Source organism: Penaeus chinensis, chromosome 19 (genome assembly GCF_019202785.1).
Source record: "Penaeus chinensis breed Huanghai No. 1 chromosome 19, ASM1920278v2, whole genome shotgun sequence".
In the NCBI taxonomy this organism is placed as follows: domain Eukaryota; kingdom Metazoa; phylum Arthropoda; class Malacostraca; order Decapoda; family Penaeidae; genus Penaeus; species Penaeus chinensis.
The window spans coordinates 23615786-23633285 of NC_061837.1; the positions used below are offsets into that span (position 1 = coordinate 23615786).

The 17500-nt window shown below is 36.7% G+C and overlaps 1 protein-coding gene across 10 annotated transcripts in view; it reads left to right on the top strand.

Annotated features, from left to right (window-relative positions):
• Positions 1-201: 201 nt before the first annotated feature.
• Positions 202-17500, top strand: part of LOC125035021 (KAT8 regulatory NSL complex subunit 3-like) — a 33853-nt gene continuing 16554 nt past the window's right edge. Inside the window, exons 1-14 of one of the 10 annotated variants that reach the window (XM_047627072.1) lie at positions 202-402; positions 2719-2842; positions 3304-3492; positions 3676-3812; positions 4920-5126; positions 5623-5750; positions 6303-6436; positions 7014-7157; positions 7938-8079; positions 8266-8402; positions 10412-10560; positions 11369-11516; positions 11916-12174; positions 12446-12727. In XM_047627072.1, the coding sequence (XP_047483028.1) occupies positions 2735-2842; positions 3304-3492; positions 3676-3812; positions 4920-5126; positions 5623-5750; positions 6303-6436; positions 7014-7157; positions 7938-8079; positions 8266-8402; positions 10412-10560; positions 11369-11516; positions 11916-12174; positions 12446-12727 (2164 nt within the window). In that variant the 5' untranslated portion in view covers positions 202-402; positions 2719-2734. The remainder of the gene's footprint in view (positions 403-2718; positions 2843-3303; positions 3493-3675; positions 3813-4919; positions 5127-5622; positions 5751-6302; positions 6437-7013; positions 7158-7937; positions 8080-8265; positions 8403-10411; positions 10561-11368; positions 11517-11915; positions 12175-12445; positions 12728-17500) is intronic. The other 9 variants (XM_047627077.1, XM_047627078.1, XM_047627079.1 and 6 more) reach the window with 9 other exon arrangements.

A 17500-nucleotide genomic window follows, 5' to 3' on the forward strand; every position in this document is an offset into this window, starting at 1 on the left:
TATTGAGTTTCTTTTCATAAATTATAGCCCCAAGAGCGAGGTGCATTTATACTCCAAGACGTAGTAAAGTTTGGGTTAGATCCATTGGGGAGGGGAAGGGGATATCAGCATCTTGAGCACTAGATTTTACTTTCACTCCATAGATGGCGCTGAAAGACAAATACATCGCAGTATCTAGCAACTCTTCCCGTCTCCTATTTCCCCCCGGAGTTTCCCCCTTTGATGACAGTCAAGTAAAACGTAAATACGCCAGTGCGATGGTTGTTGCTTTTCACATTTTCCAAGTACAAAGGTAAACAATCCCACTGCCCTTTAGACCTCGTTAGAGATCTCGGTGCGCTGAGCTAGAGTCGTGGGATCGATGGACACGCAGTGGACTGAGATAGAAAGAGGAGTTAATAGGTTAGTGAGTGTGGTGAGAGGCGCGTGGGGTTTCATCCTCACTCGAAGATTTAATTTAATTTTCTCGTGAAATGTGGTTTGCCGAGAGGAAATTAAGACACGTGTTGGGTCGACGGGGGGAAGCATAGGGTCACTAAGAAGAGGCAGAAAGAAGGAACATCTGGAGTGATATTATCCCTGTGATGGAACGGACCACGAAGATGGATTTTAATTTTCTTTTTTTTCCAAATTTTCGTGAATCTTTGTGAATAGTGGAAGTTTTTTATTTTTATTTTAGAAGAAGAAAATAGATGATAAAATGTTCATTCATTGTAAGGGAGATAATAGGTGAGGTATTGTAGGTGTTTTGGGTTTTGTCGTCTTAACCTAGCATTGGTAAACCAAATCAGTTCACGTTTTGACCAGAATTAGACGTTTATGTGGTAACATCGGTATGATAAACTTACTGCTACTGCTGATAATATAAAATGTAATTACTGGGTTCTAAAAGTCATATTTTCTCTGTGATTGCATTGAATGTGTCCTCTTGTAATATCAATCTAGAATAGGACTCTGAAAATACAGGTAAGGAAGCACTACAGCCCGACAAACAGAAGTGACATGTACTGAGTTTCAATTCATCTGCACAAATGAAAAGTGATGTGATAACTGATTTTCAATTTTTTCTCCCCCTTAGTTTATGACAGCCATCAAGTCTAACATAAGTCGAGTCAAGTGATGTCGAAATGTCATCTAATCATGTGTTTTATTACAATTTAGGCAACCATTTGTAAAAAAGTCATTCCCCTCAATAGTCAGTGCACTAGAATGCCCCAAATATTCACATCCATCAGCAGTACCACAGATATGTACTACATGCCACAATTGAATTCTTATCCTAGCTCTTATAAATCTCCATTGTGAGTTATTGTCTGCCTAAGTTTTATATTTTACTTGAGTGTAGGCAGAGACTAAAACTTGATGTGGTACAGGGTGAAGAAAACTAAAAAAAAACCTCTATGCGCTGGCGATCAATGGTAACACGCTGACTTTGAGCACGGGAGTTAGGTACATTAAGCCAAATCACTGCCTTGTAGCGCTTTGGTGCGCTGCCGCGGCATACAGCTGCACGCCACATTTCGATGGTTTATTATGACGTCTAGAGATGTGACCCGTTGTGAAGGGGTTAACCCCATCCTGACAAGTCGCATGTACACACATCATTACAAATCACTTGGTCTGTGGGATATGGCTGTTCACGTAACGCACTAGAGTGAGTAGAGCTTGTAGCAGACTCCCACACCCAGCGTCTGTACGTTGCCAGAAATCAAGTATTTTCAAAAATCAAGGACAATAGTAATGGTATGAGTTCAAGTATGACTAATAATTGAATGCTTGGTGATTAAACTCTTGTTGAGCCTTGTATGTATAATTAAAAACTAATATACTAAATGGTAATTGTTTACAACATGACTGCACCCATCAGTTTTTAACTCAAGGTAATTATTTTAGGGGCCCCATGAGAGTTTCGGGGGAAGGGATGTGGGTGAATTTGTGCACAGCAGATATTTTAAAAGTAAAAATGGAAAAATGAAAAACCCATGCCAAGAATTAAATGTCATGTAATAAAGAAAGTGGAAAATAGAAAATTCTGAGGCAAGATTTAGCCATGGAAGGTCTGATACAGTTCTATGTAAACAAACGAATAAATGAACCCCATCATGAATGCACAAACAACAATCTCTGTGTAAACCAGTAACTTTCTTATCCTGGAAACTATACCCCTGGGCTCTATCCGAGTTGCCATATTTCCCCTATACCTTGGTTTACTTTATGGTTGAAGTGAAAGTGAAAGCATATTTCTGGAAGACGGTTATTTGTATTTCATCAAATTTAATATTATCCCTGAGATCATAACCATTGTTTTCACCAAAATGTTAGGAAAGAACTCGGAAACACAAACAGCAGTGTAAACAGGGTTCACTTTTGAAATGAACAGTGAGTACTGTGACAACAGAACTGTCAAATTTTGCCCGTAGATGACTGAGCAAGTAACAAGCATTTCTAAATTTTAAAAATGTGTTTATGATGATGGAGAACACATCATATATCTAAGGAAAGAACTTTTGATGAATACATATTTTGGTTTAATTTCATATAAATGAAAATACAGAAATACATTAAAAGTGCAGTGAATTTCTAGGAGATTGAATCATGACATCACAAGCTACATGCACCAAGGCAGTTTATGTTTGGTTTTCGTACATCTAAGTTGTTCGCTGCAAGAGGAAGAAGGCTGGACTTGATTTAATAGTAAACCTTTCCCACATTTTCCAGATAGGTGTAAGTCAAGATGGCTGAGAAGCCTGAGAAGGATACTGTGATCCGAACACTGCTGGCATCAGCTCCCCAGACCTTATCTCTCTCACAGCCCAGCACTCCAACACAGTCACCACACAAGGTTTGGATACGTTTGGTTAGCAATGGATGTATATTAATAAATAGATTTTATATATATATGTGTGTCTTCTTATATTTCTACATATATTTTTACATGTATTTATACATCATATATAGAGAGAGGGAGAGAGTTATAGATGGGTTGATAGATGTAGATATAGATGTATGCACATATGTCTTTATATATACATATATGATATACAACATATATATGTGACACACTTTCACACGCACACACACACACACACACACACACACACATACACACACACACACACACACACACACACACACACACACACACACACACACACACACACACACACACACACACACACACACACACACATACACACATATATATATATATATATTATATATATATATATATATATATATATATATATATATATATATATATCCATCAGTCCATATGGCAACACTGATCTAATTAATTTCCAGCAGGCTGGGAATTCAGGTGTCATTCACCCGTCCTTCCGTCGGCCAAGTTCAGCATCACGACCCACTTCTCCACGTGCTCTGGGGTCCTCACACTCAGAATCAGACGCAAGGATGAAGAATTCTGGGGATCCACATGCGAGGTTCACATCAATGCTCAGACTGGCCAGTGGGCAGGTACGGGATGTAGAGGTGATGTTCAAAGTATGTTTTGTTAGTACTGTGATCTTGTGGACAATATCATAATCACATTGTTTCATATTTTGAGAAGAATTACATGTTTTAAGGTTGTCGTCTAGATATGTTGTTATTATTATTATTATTATTATTATTATTATTATTATTGTTGTTGTTATTATTATTTTCATTTTATAGGAAAGTGAGCCAGATGTTGTGCTGATGGATCATGCTTATGCTCGGCCGTGGAATTGGCGGCCAGAAGCCTCACATGCACGACCCAGGAAGATGCTCTTCATGTCAAAATCTTCTCGGCAAAACCGCAGCAGTCATAGGTTGGTATTTCATATTTTTATGGATTTCTTTGTTCACATGTGGTATTGCTCATCCTTTTTTTCACCCCCCCCCCCCCCATACAATGATAGTTAATGTCCAATTAAGAATAAGTATATTGCATCATCCTGCTGTAGAATACATTGCATGTGAAGTATAAATATTGAGCTTCTAAAATCCTAAAGCTTCTCTTGTACCATCCTTGAGGATAGATCCCATAAAAAGAATACTTAAAAGATTTAAAAGCTTTAGAATACACAGGCTACTGACCTAGTTATCTTGTATGCTGGCAGATATTTATTGAAATACAAATATAGGTGGTACTTGTCATCTGCAAATCTTGCATTTGATTTTGGTCTAACTATGGTTTAACCCAATGCCGACGGGCATGACATGTACGTACGTGCTATGCCCACTGTGAGTTACTTGTTAGATTGTTTTTACACATAGATGGCTACAGTTGTACTAAGTCACCAATGAGCCTGTTACGAGTACTGCCTGTCTCACCCGTTTACCCCTTTTTTTATATATTTTACGTTATTTCATTTTTCTGTTACTAATGTTTAAAACATTATAATAATTATAATGTTTAAAACATTATAATAATTATAATGTTTATAATAAAAACAACATCGATATTCATAGCACTAGTAAAAAATATGTTTTTCCCACCAATTCAAATCAGATAAGGTCACAAAGTTTACTAATTGACTCCTTTGTGGCTAAGCACAAGCTGAGCCATCTATGTGCAGAGACATTCACAAAAAAAAGATAAAGAAAATGAGCACAGTTTTTTCCCCATTTTTCATTCATTTTCCCTGGCAGCATTGGGTTATAGATATGTTTTAAAAGTTTACATGTTTCTGTTTTAAACAAACTGTTAGATTACATAATCCCTATATGGCATGTGTGCATGTATATGCATACATTCACTAATTTTATTAATTTTTGAGGAATGTTATTGATTGAAATTTGTGGAAGGAGGTGTGTCTTGTAGAGCAATTATAAGTAACTGATTGTTGAATAGCAAAAGATTTTAAAGTTTTTAATACAAAAACATAATTGGAAGGAACATAGGAAAACTAAAACATCAACTCCTTTCCCCGCAGCAGTTATGATGAAATAATTGACGTGGACTCGGAGCCATCTCCTCCACCCCCACTGCCTTATGATCTGAATAAGGCCCAGCAGGTGATGAGTGAGTGTGAGCGCCATGTGGTCTTCGCCCGTCTTGACCAGATCAAGGCAGAGGTTCCCCACCAGGAGAAGGAGGTGCCCGAGGAGGAGGAGGATGATTGGGAAGAGAAGATACCAAAGTGAGTGCAGGGGATTTTGCAAGTTGTTTGTCTGGGGGGATGATTGAATAGAGAATGGATTGATTGCATGGAAGGATTGAGTGTGAAAGAGTGAAAGGGATTGAAGTAAAGGAATAAATAAATTGATAAATGTGTAGTTATTGGCTCATGTTCCTTGTTGTGAAAGTGTACATTGTGTGATAGTTATTATTTTATGGTTAACTGAGGATGACTTGTAAAAGATTGCAAGAGGACCTAGGGATATTTGAGTCAAGTTAACATGAAAGGAATTGGCCAGAAAATAAACAGTAACCAGCTTTAGCTCCAATAAGGTTATCCCAGCACTTGTGCTTCAGGTGTAGCTCCCTATCTATGGAACTATAGCTACTACAGGGATATTAGGGTGTTTTTGCCATACCTATTGTTGTTGAGTTAAACATAGTATGATCCTTCCTAAGCAATGAAAAACTGCCTATTACAAAGCAAAAATCTCAGACCTATCTCCTTTTCCCACCAGGATTGGATGGACAGAACCACAGATGGCCCTGTTTAGCAAAGTTGTACAGATCCTCGACTCTGACAGGCTGGCACGCCTCAGTCTCAAAGATGCGGATAATGAACCTGTCAAGAGGAGGGCGCAAGTTGGTAAGTGTCTGAACATCTGAGACACATCACTAACATGGAAATGACACTCCTCTGATTTTTCTCATATATAATACTGGTGTGTGGCTTGGCAGTAAGTGATCATTGACAAATCTCAGACATCTCCCTGTTATTTTTCTGATGGCTGACTAATTATCAACAAATGCTAGATAAGACTTGTATTTGACTTTTATGGACATTCTTTGCTATAGGTATTTATAACTATCAAATTACCAATGTAACAACTGTTAAAAGTAATTTGATAGATCATTTGTATACAAAATTATCTTTAAAAGAGGTGCTGATATTGTAGCTTTGATTTAAGCTTTAATTATCCATAAAGAGTAAAGATATGGAAATTTTTGTTGTATGTACCATTCATTGTCTTCTCTATCTTTGTTTTTGTTCCTTCTCATGTTCCTCCTCTCCTACATTATCTTCTTTGGGCAAGATATAGCCATTTTTTCACAGTTATTAATATTCCTTTAGATAGAATTCAAGAAAATCCCAAACAAAAAATAATTAAAACTCATTGCTTTCCTCCCCTCCACCCAGACAAGACAGCGGCAAAGTTCAGACAGGCTTTAGCAAGAGTGAACTGGGACTCCAAGCTGACCCAGTGGCTGCATTCTATCCTTCTCCAGTACCTGAGTCTTCCTTACCTGGCTGCCTATCTTGACATCCTCCAGGTGGGAATTCCCCTTTTTTGTCAACAGTTTTTTTATTCTATTTGTGTGTGTGTTTGTTATCTATCTCTGGTGTTTCACTGAATTTCATAAGGGTTTTATTCTAGAATGTATTGTTATTGTTTTGCTCTTTTTATTTTTTTTCATCTTTTTCTTTGTATTACTATTGTTATTATCATCATCATTACCAATATTATTATTGTTGTTATTATTATTATTATTATTATTATTATTATTATTACTATGATTGTTGTTGTTGTTATTATCATTATCATTATTATAATTATTGTAATAGTTGTCATTGATAATATTATTTGTATTTTTATGATTTTAAGTGTATTGTGTGAACGACTTTTATTGTCATTGTGGAATGAATGATTAAGGACTAAGGTTCTGTTGGGTAAAAGCTGTATAAGAAATAAAAGGAGAAGAGAATGAATATGTTTGTTCAGAACTAGAGATATCTTTCTTCATTTTCTTTCTTTTTGTCCTTCAAGCTCAGAAGAGATATCTGCTAAAACAAACTAACCTTTTTATCTTCTCTCTCTCCCCCCCCCCCTCCCCACTTTGGCCCCCACAGACCCTTAAGTCCAAAATTCCAACCCTGGTGGATAAGATGGTGGCCCTAAGTAGCACCCACAGAGGAGCCAGCGTGGAGGCCCTTAACCTCCTGTTGAAGAGACCGTGGGACCCAGCTGTGCCCTCGCTCAATCAACACAAGCCGGTAATGTTTTGAGTTTTAGGATTTTTGGAATTTTGTTTATTGATTTATTACACTGAGTGAGGGATTCTCTCTTTCTCTCTCTCTCTCTCCCTCTCCTTCTCTCTCTCTCTCTCCCTCTCCTTCTCTCTCTCTCTCTCCCTCTCCTTCTCTCTCTCTCTCTCTCTCTCTCTCTCTCTCTCTCTCTCTCTCTCTCTCTCTCTCTCTCTCTCTCTCTCTCTCTCTCTCTCCCTCTCCCTCTCCCTCTCCCTCTCCCTCTCCCTCTCCTTCTCTCTCTCTCTCTCTCTCTCTCTCTCTCTCTCTCTCTCTCTCTCTCTCTCTCTCTCTCTCTCTCTCTCTCTCTCTCTCTCTCTCTCTCCATTGGCACCCTCCATTGAAACACAGGAAAATTGGTGCTAACTCTTTCTGCCACAACATTCATACACTATCACACAAGTTCATATAGTGGTGTCTGGCAACACTACCACTGGGGTATGCCTGGTGGTGTGTGGGATCTCAGCAACCCACAGGCAGCGACATGGGAGGAAATATGTATGGATGCCCGAGGAATCTTTGGACTTTTTTCCCTCTGTTTTTTGCCTTCGGTTCATCATTGAATATATGATAGAATAACCACTGGGATGTTAAATGCATGTCTTTTGGGATAGTTTTCAACAATTTGCTCAAATGTCGCTAGTTTACATTGTGGGTTTTTCTACCCTAGTTTATGTATATACTGTGTGTACTCCTTATCCCTTTTCAATACCTTTCCTTATTATCAACATTTCCCCCTCTTGCAAACAGCGTAAACTGGAAGGGTCTGCAATCATCATACAAGTTCCAAGTGGTCCCCCCTCAAGCATCCCCCAGGCACCGCGGAGAATACGTTTCTTCAATGCACAGCTCCACCACATGGCCAAGACTGTTCCAGTCATGATTACACCAGGTCAGACATGTTTAAGGGTTTTATGTTAACTACTAGAGACAAAAGTCAAGTAGTTTATTCGGTTGATTTTTGTGGATATCTGTGATGTGTATGTATATAATGCTATTGCGTTCTTATGTGTCTTGTTTTTCTTCAACTGAAACATATTCACAATTTGGGAAACTCAAGTTAAATTCCCTATTCCAGAGAGCAATGATGCTAGTACTGTGCTGGAGCAGATACTGTCTGAAGTGCGAGCACGGGTGGTGGAGTGCAAAAGCCAGTACCCCAATAGTCCCATTGTGCTGCTGGGCTGGGGCATCGGGGCTGTCATTGCGTGTCATGTGAGTATACACAGGCTTTGGTATTTTCAGCGTGAAAGCTTTGGAAGGCTTTTGAGTGTGGGAGTTTTGCTTGAAGTAATTGAGGATTCTTTTTCAGCTTTAAATGAAACTGGATTCTGTATATGTATATATATATATATATATATATATATATATATATATATATATATATATATATATATATATATATATACATATATATATATATATATATATATATAATTATTTTTTTTTTCCCATATGTTTTATATATATATACATACATACATACATATGTATATTTATGTGTGTGTATATAAATATATGTATGTATGTATATATAGATATATATACATAAGTATATGTGTGTGTGTGTGTGTGTGTGTGTGTGTGTGTGTGCGTGTGTTCATATTAATATTCATATATCCATGTTTGTGTTTGTGCATAACATTTAATGTTTATCTTCTTTTTTTTATGAAATTTTGGGTTATCTACTCCTCTTACAAAAGGCACATTAAGTGCTAACTACTTGCTTATAGGGTTAAATGACATCAGCCTATGCAGTAAAAGTTCAGTATTTATGACACATACGTGCACTGTTTGGTTGTAGTTTTGTATTATCATTAATATTAATATTATTATTATTATTATTTATTATTATTTATTATTACATAAATGCTTCTCAAGTCCTTAGTCACCAAGGAGTTAATTACTAGGCCTATTTGATACCACCTGTATACCCTATTCCTTGAATGTGAAGAAAAAAAATAACTTTTATTTTTATTATCATGACCAAAATGTTTTTTTCAATCTTAATAGTACTAAAAAAAAAAAAGAAAACTAATAAAACCATCCACATGGTTTATATTCTCATACTATTCATATCAATACTTTTATTATTTTCACTGATATTATAATTATCAAATTATTATTAAAATCTAAGTTACATTAAAGACAAATAAATAATACAACAGAAACTCTCTAAAAATCAAGGAAAAGGGTAAACAGGTGAGATAGGTAGGACTAATAACTGACTCCTTGGTGACTAAGCACTTGTAGAGCCATCTATGTGTAATTACAATAATAAACTTATATTACAGTGGGCATAGCCTGTATTCTTGCCATACGCTCCAATTGGATTAATAACAATACTAATAATATGATTTATAAGCTTCTTTCCACATAATTAACCCTTTACCGACGGGCCACACGCTGAGGCATCATAACAAACCACTTGATCTGTGGAGTGCGACTGTACATTGCGGCGACACGCCAAAGTGCCACGAGCCGGGGGTTCAGCTTGATGTAGCGAACTCCTGCACTTAAAGTCAGCTCGTTGCCATTAACCCATTCGCCCCATTTGGCAAGAATACATGCCCACTGTAATACAAGTTTATTTATTGTATTTGCACATAGATGGCTCTACAAGCTCTTAATCACCAAGTAGCCAGTTAATAGAACTACCTATCTCACCTGTTTGCCCTTTTCTTTCACTTTAGGAAAGGGTCTTTTGTATCATTTCATTGTCAAAAAAAGTTTTAATGACAATTTAATAATCATAACATCAATAACCATAATAACAGTATTGATAGTAATGGTATTGATAAGAAAAACACCTTTTCCTGCCAATTCAAGGAATGGGGAAATCAAGATCAGTAACTCGGGCCTACTGATAGACTCCTTGCTGGCTGAGCACATGTGGAGCCATCTGTATGTAACAAAACTCACTAAAAACTACAGGGGACAGAACATAAATCCAGGTCGAATGGATTAATCTCCAGAGCATAGAGTTTCTTCTTCTTTTCTTCCTCTTCTTCTTCTTCCTCTCTTTCTTCTTCTTCTTCTTCTTCTTCTTCTTCACCTGTCAGTAGAGAGTTAAGGAATGGGGTAAATAATGAGATTAGGAAGGCCTTTTAATAGCCAGGTGTTTGTGGACCCATTCATTATTTTTAAAAATTGATATAACCATCGCGAAGCATTTATAATTGCACTCCTGGAATAAATGGGTCTATGTGATCTCAATCCAACAGGTGTCCATGCTAGAGATGGTGACGGCAAACATCTGCCTTGGATTTCCAGTGACAGGTGCAACGGGCAAGCGAGGGGAAGCAGATGACCCACTGCTGGACATCCGTACCCCAACTCTCTTCATCATAGGAGAGAAGGCATCAAATGTCAGGTAGGTTTTAGGAAGCCTGATCCTAATGAGCTGTGATAATTATTATTTTCTGTCTGGATTTTTTTTTCCTTATTTTCCTTTCTTTCCTTATTTCTTTCATTCTTTCTTTTCCTTTCTTTCTTTCCCTCTCTTTCTTGTTGTTGTTGTACTTGTTGTTGAAATTAGTTGCTAGTAATGCTGTTTTTTCAGCTAGACCCTTATCCCTTTTTTCAGCGAGAATACACTAAATAAATAGTACATAGTTTCATCTTACAGCAAACACTGGCCAGTATCTGAGTGCATAAATCATGAAAATTATAGCTTTTCTTCACAAACAGTCATATGATGAGGGAAGAGGGGCAGAGTCATACATACCTTATACTTAGCCAATATCTAAGTTATAACATATTACGAGAAGGTATTAATGCATGTCATATTTCATCTAAACAGACTGACCAACTTACGCTTGTTATTTTTCATGCATAGAGCTTTAAAAATGGCCATTGGACATTTACAAACTTATATCTGCATGCAGTGTCACGATAGAATTGCATGGGAAATTTGGGGGGATAAAATGAGTGGAACTACTGAATGGTTGTTCACCGTCTACAGCCATCCAAGGTCCTGGAGGATAGTCAGCACAATTTAATTTTTTGTCATATAAAAATCACATTTGTATTTCACTGTAATTGGGATTTACTGAAATATATTCCTCTATGATATCAAAACATTCCATGGACATTTATGTTTGATTTCAAAATGCAATGTCATTTGTATAGAACTAGCAAATTTTTTAATTATTAGTCTCAAACAGCAGTTTACTCAACAGCGTGGATGACATGGAGGACATTCGCATGCGTCTGCGTGTGGAGACAGGGCTGGTAGTTGTAGGGGGAGCTGACTCACATCTGCGCCTCTCATGCCAGAAGCGGCACATGGAAGGTGTCACACAGTCCATGGTGGACAGGTGTATTGTTGTAAGCATTTACAATCTTTTCTAATGTATTTCATAATTATTTCAGTCGTAAAGTTGATTTGTGTAGAAATTTATTTTGCTTGTCGAGAAGGTAAATCCCCAATAATATTCCTTTTGCTTGACTACAACATGCCCAAAAGAGAACATTTGAGTATTTGTAATGAAATCAGAGGGTGTCATTTGTCCAACTTGCTTATGAGGGGAATTCTTTCTCAGAAGTTAACATCTTGAAGTTGTATGCAGTTCACTGACAGGAACTCTGGCTTACCACCAATACACCTTACACAGAGGTCATGTCCAAAGGGTTAATTATTTTTAAATTTCTGGACAGGTAAATCAGATGCAATACTTTGGGGAACAGGGAAGTCAGTCTTGGTAAGATCAATGCATTTTTCCCCAGGATGAAATTGGTGACTTCCTCTCTCACCTGCTGAGTGAAAGCAGTGGCAGCTCATCTTCAATTTACAGCCCTTGTCCCTCCCACAGTCACTATGTGACTTCATCCACTGTCTACCCACACTCCTCAGTCACCTCCTCCTTCACCAACCCCCTCCCTCCCAAGTCACAACGCAAGGAAGGGAATCGCAAAAGGAAGACATCCACAGGCAGTTCCCTGGATGGCTCTGCACCTCCTTCCCCTGCTAAGATATCCAGACCAAGTGAGTGGAGTGGGTGTAGGGTAGAAAGAAACCTGTTGGGAGGGGAAATTGTTTATTTGTGTAAGAGGGATCTGGTTATGAATAACATACAGATTTGCAGTGTTAGTAAATTATTTGGTTAGTTATAAAAGTAGACATTAAATTCAAAGCAAAATACTATGAATAATTTTGCCCAGCTTACTGCACCAATGCATACATTATACATGAAAAGAGCAAGCTCCCAAAAAAAGACTTATCCAGATAACCCACTAATCACCCTGCTTTTAACCAGGCACACCCATCAGCCTGATGGGAGGTAGCCTGAAGATTCCAGTGGGCGTTTCAGCTCTGTCATCACCGGGCCTCGCATACAGCAGTGGTGACTCATCCCACACAACTCCAAGCACCTCTCCCTACCACCCTTCAGCGAGCCATACCCCCCACAGTGATGGTTCCTCAGCCTCCAACCCTGGAACGCCCCGAACCACAGGTGGTAAATACAAGTTGACAAGTCGCTCTTTGATGGGGAAAAGACGACCGCTGCCGTGCCCGAAAAGTGCCATCCGTAAAAAAGGTTGTAGGACTCCCTGACAGGCTTTGGGATGGGGAAGTAAAAGGGGCTGTTTGTTAAGGATAAAGATTTAAAGTGATTTATCTTCAAGATAATTATTAATAATGTGTTCAGAATGTAAAGTATTTTTCTTAGTATGTTTCACACCACAGATTGTACATTCAGGCAGTGCCGTATACATTTGGTTTGGTTACAAGGCAAGAGGAAAGAGCTTTGAACCTACAGGGACCCTCTCCTTTTTTTCCATAGGGCAGTGATTCATTTCTCCCCAGAGTTTTGTTGTTGTGATTTTGCTCCTACCCATTTTATTCTTATGTAATAATTCTCAAAGCTTGGTTTGGATTAAAAAATCTGCCACTGATAATTTTTTATGACTGAAAAGTGTTTAAAAAAAAAAAAATTTAGGTAAAAAGTGGGATGGTTACCATCTCAACTCAAGTTTTAATTTTGAATCAAGGAAAAAAGTCATGCCCCCAGTTTATTCAGAAATACATTGTTTTATCTACTATTCATGTTAAAAAAAAACTTTCCAATATTTTTTTCATTTTCACAAAATAGAAACCTGCTTGTGTCTCATATTTTCTGTTTTTTTTTTATGGAAAGTAATAACAAAAATGTTTTAACATGGAATGGACTAAGCTAATTTTTTTCAATGATAAGGTTCATCTACACCAGTCAAAAATTACAGCTCAAGTAAAGGCTGAAGGAAGGGAAATGAAATATGAAACAAGATATTTGCATCTCAATGTATGCATGTATCTTTTCATTTGTTCTCTATAGGGAATTGTTCTATATTTCAGTAAAAACACAACAGAACGTTTTTGGCCTTTTTTTTTCTCTTTTTTTTCTTCTTCTTTTCTTTTCTTTTCTCTTCTCTTCTCTTCTCTTCTCTTCTCTTCTCTTCTTTTCTTTTCTTTTCTTTTCTTTTCTTTTCTTTTCTTTTCTTTTCTCTTCTTTTCTCTTCTCTTCTCTTCTCTTCTCTTCTCTTCTCTTCTCTTCTCTTCTCTTCTCTTCTCTTCTCTTCTCTTCTCTTCTCTTCTCTTCTCTTCTCTTCTCTTCTCTTCTCTTCTCTTCTTTTCTCTTCTTTTTCTCTTCTCTTCTTTTCTTTTCTTTTCTTTTCTTTTCTTTTTTCTCTTCTCTTCTCTTTTCTTTTCATTTCTTTTCTTTTCTTTTTTCATTTCATTTCATTTCTTTCAATTTCTTTTTTCTTTTCTTTCTCCTCTTCTATTTTTTTTTTTTTCTTTTCCATTCCACTCCTCTCCTTTCCTTTTCCTTCCCTTCCCTTCCCTTCCCTTCAGAGAGTTGTTTGGACTTGTCCATTCCACCCTTTTTCAATTTTAACCCAATGCCTCCGGGGGAAATTAATAAAAAATGGGGAAAATGCTGGGCTCATTTTTTATAATTTTTGTGAAATGTCTCTGCACATAGATGGCTCTGTTAGTGCTTACCCACAAAGGAGTCAGTTCCTTGAATTGGCAGGAAAATGTATTTTTTGCTAGTGCTATGAATATCGATGGTGTTATTTTTATTATAAACATTGTAATTGTTATAATGTTATAAACATTAGTAACAGCAAAATTAGATAATGTAAAATATTTTCGTAAATCAAAGAAAAGGGTAAACAGGCGAGACAGACAGTTAAAACAATTAAACAAGTAAACTCACAGTGGGCATGGCATACACATACACTTCATGTCCATTGGCATTGGGTTAATATTGTATACATGTAGCTGTGCAAGATTCTTCATTTTCCTGTTGATGAAAAAACTACTTATATCTCCCAATTATATGCATATGCATATAATTGGAAGAAATAAATGAATATGCATAATTAAAAAAAAAATAGAACAAGTGCATCCTAACCGTGTTTTTTCTGAAATAAAAAAAATGCAAACATCTCAAACATTCCTAACTTTCAAAATAGAGAGGGTCCCTTGACAATAGAATATATTTAACCACTTAAAGTACCTGGTAGATTCTAATTTTTTACTTGTATTTGTGGATGGACATATTTTTAATAATATTTCATACAGAAGGACTATTTATATATTTATTTGTCAATTTAGAGAATATTTTTTGTTGTATAGTGTTAATAAGGTCATAAGATATATTTTGAAAATTAGAAAGATCTCAGTTGTGCTGTCTCTTTTCAAAAAGCCTTCCGTAAAATAATTGCTTTGTAGATCAGAACTACTTCTAAGGCTATAGAATTTATAATTGCATATATGTTTACCAAGAGTGATGATACTAAATTGTAAAAGGAAAAAGTACAGGAATTTGGCTCTGCACCTTTGTATGTGAAATAGTATCTACTTAAGATATTGTTGACATATTCCTTGATATAGAAATTGCTCGTATCAGACTAGTCTTTAACAACTGCCTGCGTCAGAAGTTTAATCTTAAATATATGGTGGTTGGGGTTGTTTTGGCAGAGAAAATAAAAGAAACCTTGTGTCTAAGGCTTCAAAGTTATGTCTTGTTTGCTTGCTCCAGTTTTATTTTAAGTTTGTCATAAGAAGGTTCATTGGTTGACTTGGGTAAGGTAACTTGTTTTAAGGTTGAGTTTTGAATGCTTCTGATGGAAATGGAAAGATGAGTGTTGGTTGGTTTGGTAAAGGTTGTTAGTTATGCATCTTTGCTGATTAAACAAAAATTATTTATTGGCAATGTTAAAGGGAGGTACACAGTATTCTGAATTGATGAATGGTGATTTGCATTTGAAGTGAATGTGGAAGCAAGAATACTGAAATTTATTTTATTTCAATGACTTTCCATGACCAAAAATCCGGGCATTAGGCTCACCTGAGTGATCGCTCTGCTGGGTGCGTGGCTTGTAGGCCAGGCTCACACGAACATGTGTGTGTGGTGACAAGACTCTTTGCCTTCTATTTGCAAAGTCATTTCCTCGTTTTATGCATGAGCATTTTTAGCTCTTTGGACATTTCCAAATATCAATATTTGGCATTTGATTTGCATTATCCTGATGGTAATAGACTTTTCTTTACACAGTCTCCATATCATCTCTCTAGGTAGTCTACAACTCAGTGCAAGAAAAAAAAATATAACACTATTATTTGTCATGATATTCATTTTTCTGTAATACAACCTAAATCACTGGTCAAAGCACCTTGAATATGATTCTGAGCATGGAAATAGTGTCCTCCATGGAGCTCTTCCAGTCATGGCTCACAGACTTTACATTCCACACTCGTACATCGATGTGAATAATGCAAAATTGCCAAATGAGTCCAATAAACCTCCCAAGAGGTTTTTGCACTCGTGGTGAGTCTTTCCCGATGGCAGGTTTGCATCACCCAGCCTACAGCCAGATGTTTTCTTGACGTGATGGTCATGTCACCCATATCGAAGGGGTTAATTGTGTTTACACATAGACGGCTTCACAATACTTAGTCAGCAAGTAGTCAACTAGTAGTCCTACCTAACTGACCCATTTACCTATAACTTTTATATTAATAGCATTAGATAAAAAATCCTGAAAATTCAAGTGAGATCCCATTAGGCCTTTTAATTGACTTCTTCATAACTGAACACTTCTGGAGCCATCTGTGTGCATCATTCACAAAAAACTAAAGTTGACAGTAAATGTACTCGCATACTAAGTGTTAAAGCTGATCACTCAGTTTGTCAGTCAGGGTCATTGAGTGTGTGAGATTGAATGGCTTCAGAAGGATGTAAACTAGTCAGGGACTTCAGGAAAGGGCCCATTGTTGTTATTGATAAATTCAGATGATGGGTCAGGTACATGACTTAGGTACTTGCAAATGGTGAAGGTATATTCAAAACAAGATTGACTAAATGAAATATCACTTTCTTGTAGCTTGCTGTTTGAGGGATTACAGTAGTAGATTGGACAGCAGTTTGGTGTATTGTAGTGGCTGATTGGCTGATAGTCTGAGGCATCACAATGCCTGATTAGCTGGTAGTTTAGGTATCAAGCAGTTACTACTTAGCTGGATTTGAGACATTACAGCAGCTCATTTGCTGGCAGTTTAAGGTATAACAGATGCTGATTAGTTGGCATTTTGAGGTATTTCACTTGTGTATTGGCTAATAGTCTTAATGGTTTTGTGACTTGCTTTCCTCAAATCCAAAATTTTAATTTACAATACTGATTTGTACTAGTCTATCCAAGTTTACAGTGAAAGTATTGTATAACATGATTTGATGACAATTTTTTTTTTTTTTTTTTTATATAAAAAAAAAAAAATCTATAGTGAGTTTGCTAGATATTTTTGGTCATTTTGTTCCTATCATGTTTAATGGTTCAATCATTTATGGATAAGAATTGAGATGATCAATTTTTTTTTTTTTTAATGAGAGAAAGTGATCCCTATGTTAATAATAAATCCTATATTGATTTGTCTAAAAGTTAAGACAAGATTTTTGGCAAAACCGTAACATGATTAAATTTGATAAACAAGATTGAATAGGTTTAACCAGCAATGCATGCAAATTTGAAGTGACATTTATATGTATGAAAACCTTGAGTAATCCTAAGTAAAGTACAGAAAGAGGAGGCTTTTGGCATTGTCCTTTCTTTTTCAATGTTACTATTGATTGTAAGTCATGAAACAGCAAAGGGAAGTACAGAGAAACATGGCCTTTTCACTTTATTGCTTCACTTGTGTTCACTCTAATGAAGCAGCCTTCAGCATAATCATAGTTTCCCCAACTCTGAACCTCCCATATGTAAACCATTTGCTGCTTTTAACCCATCACTGCCGAGTATCCAGAAATCCCTGAGCACGATAAATT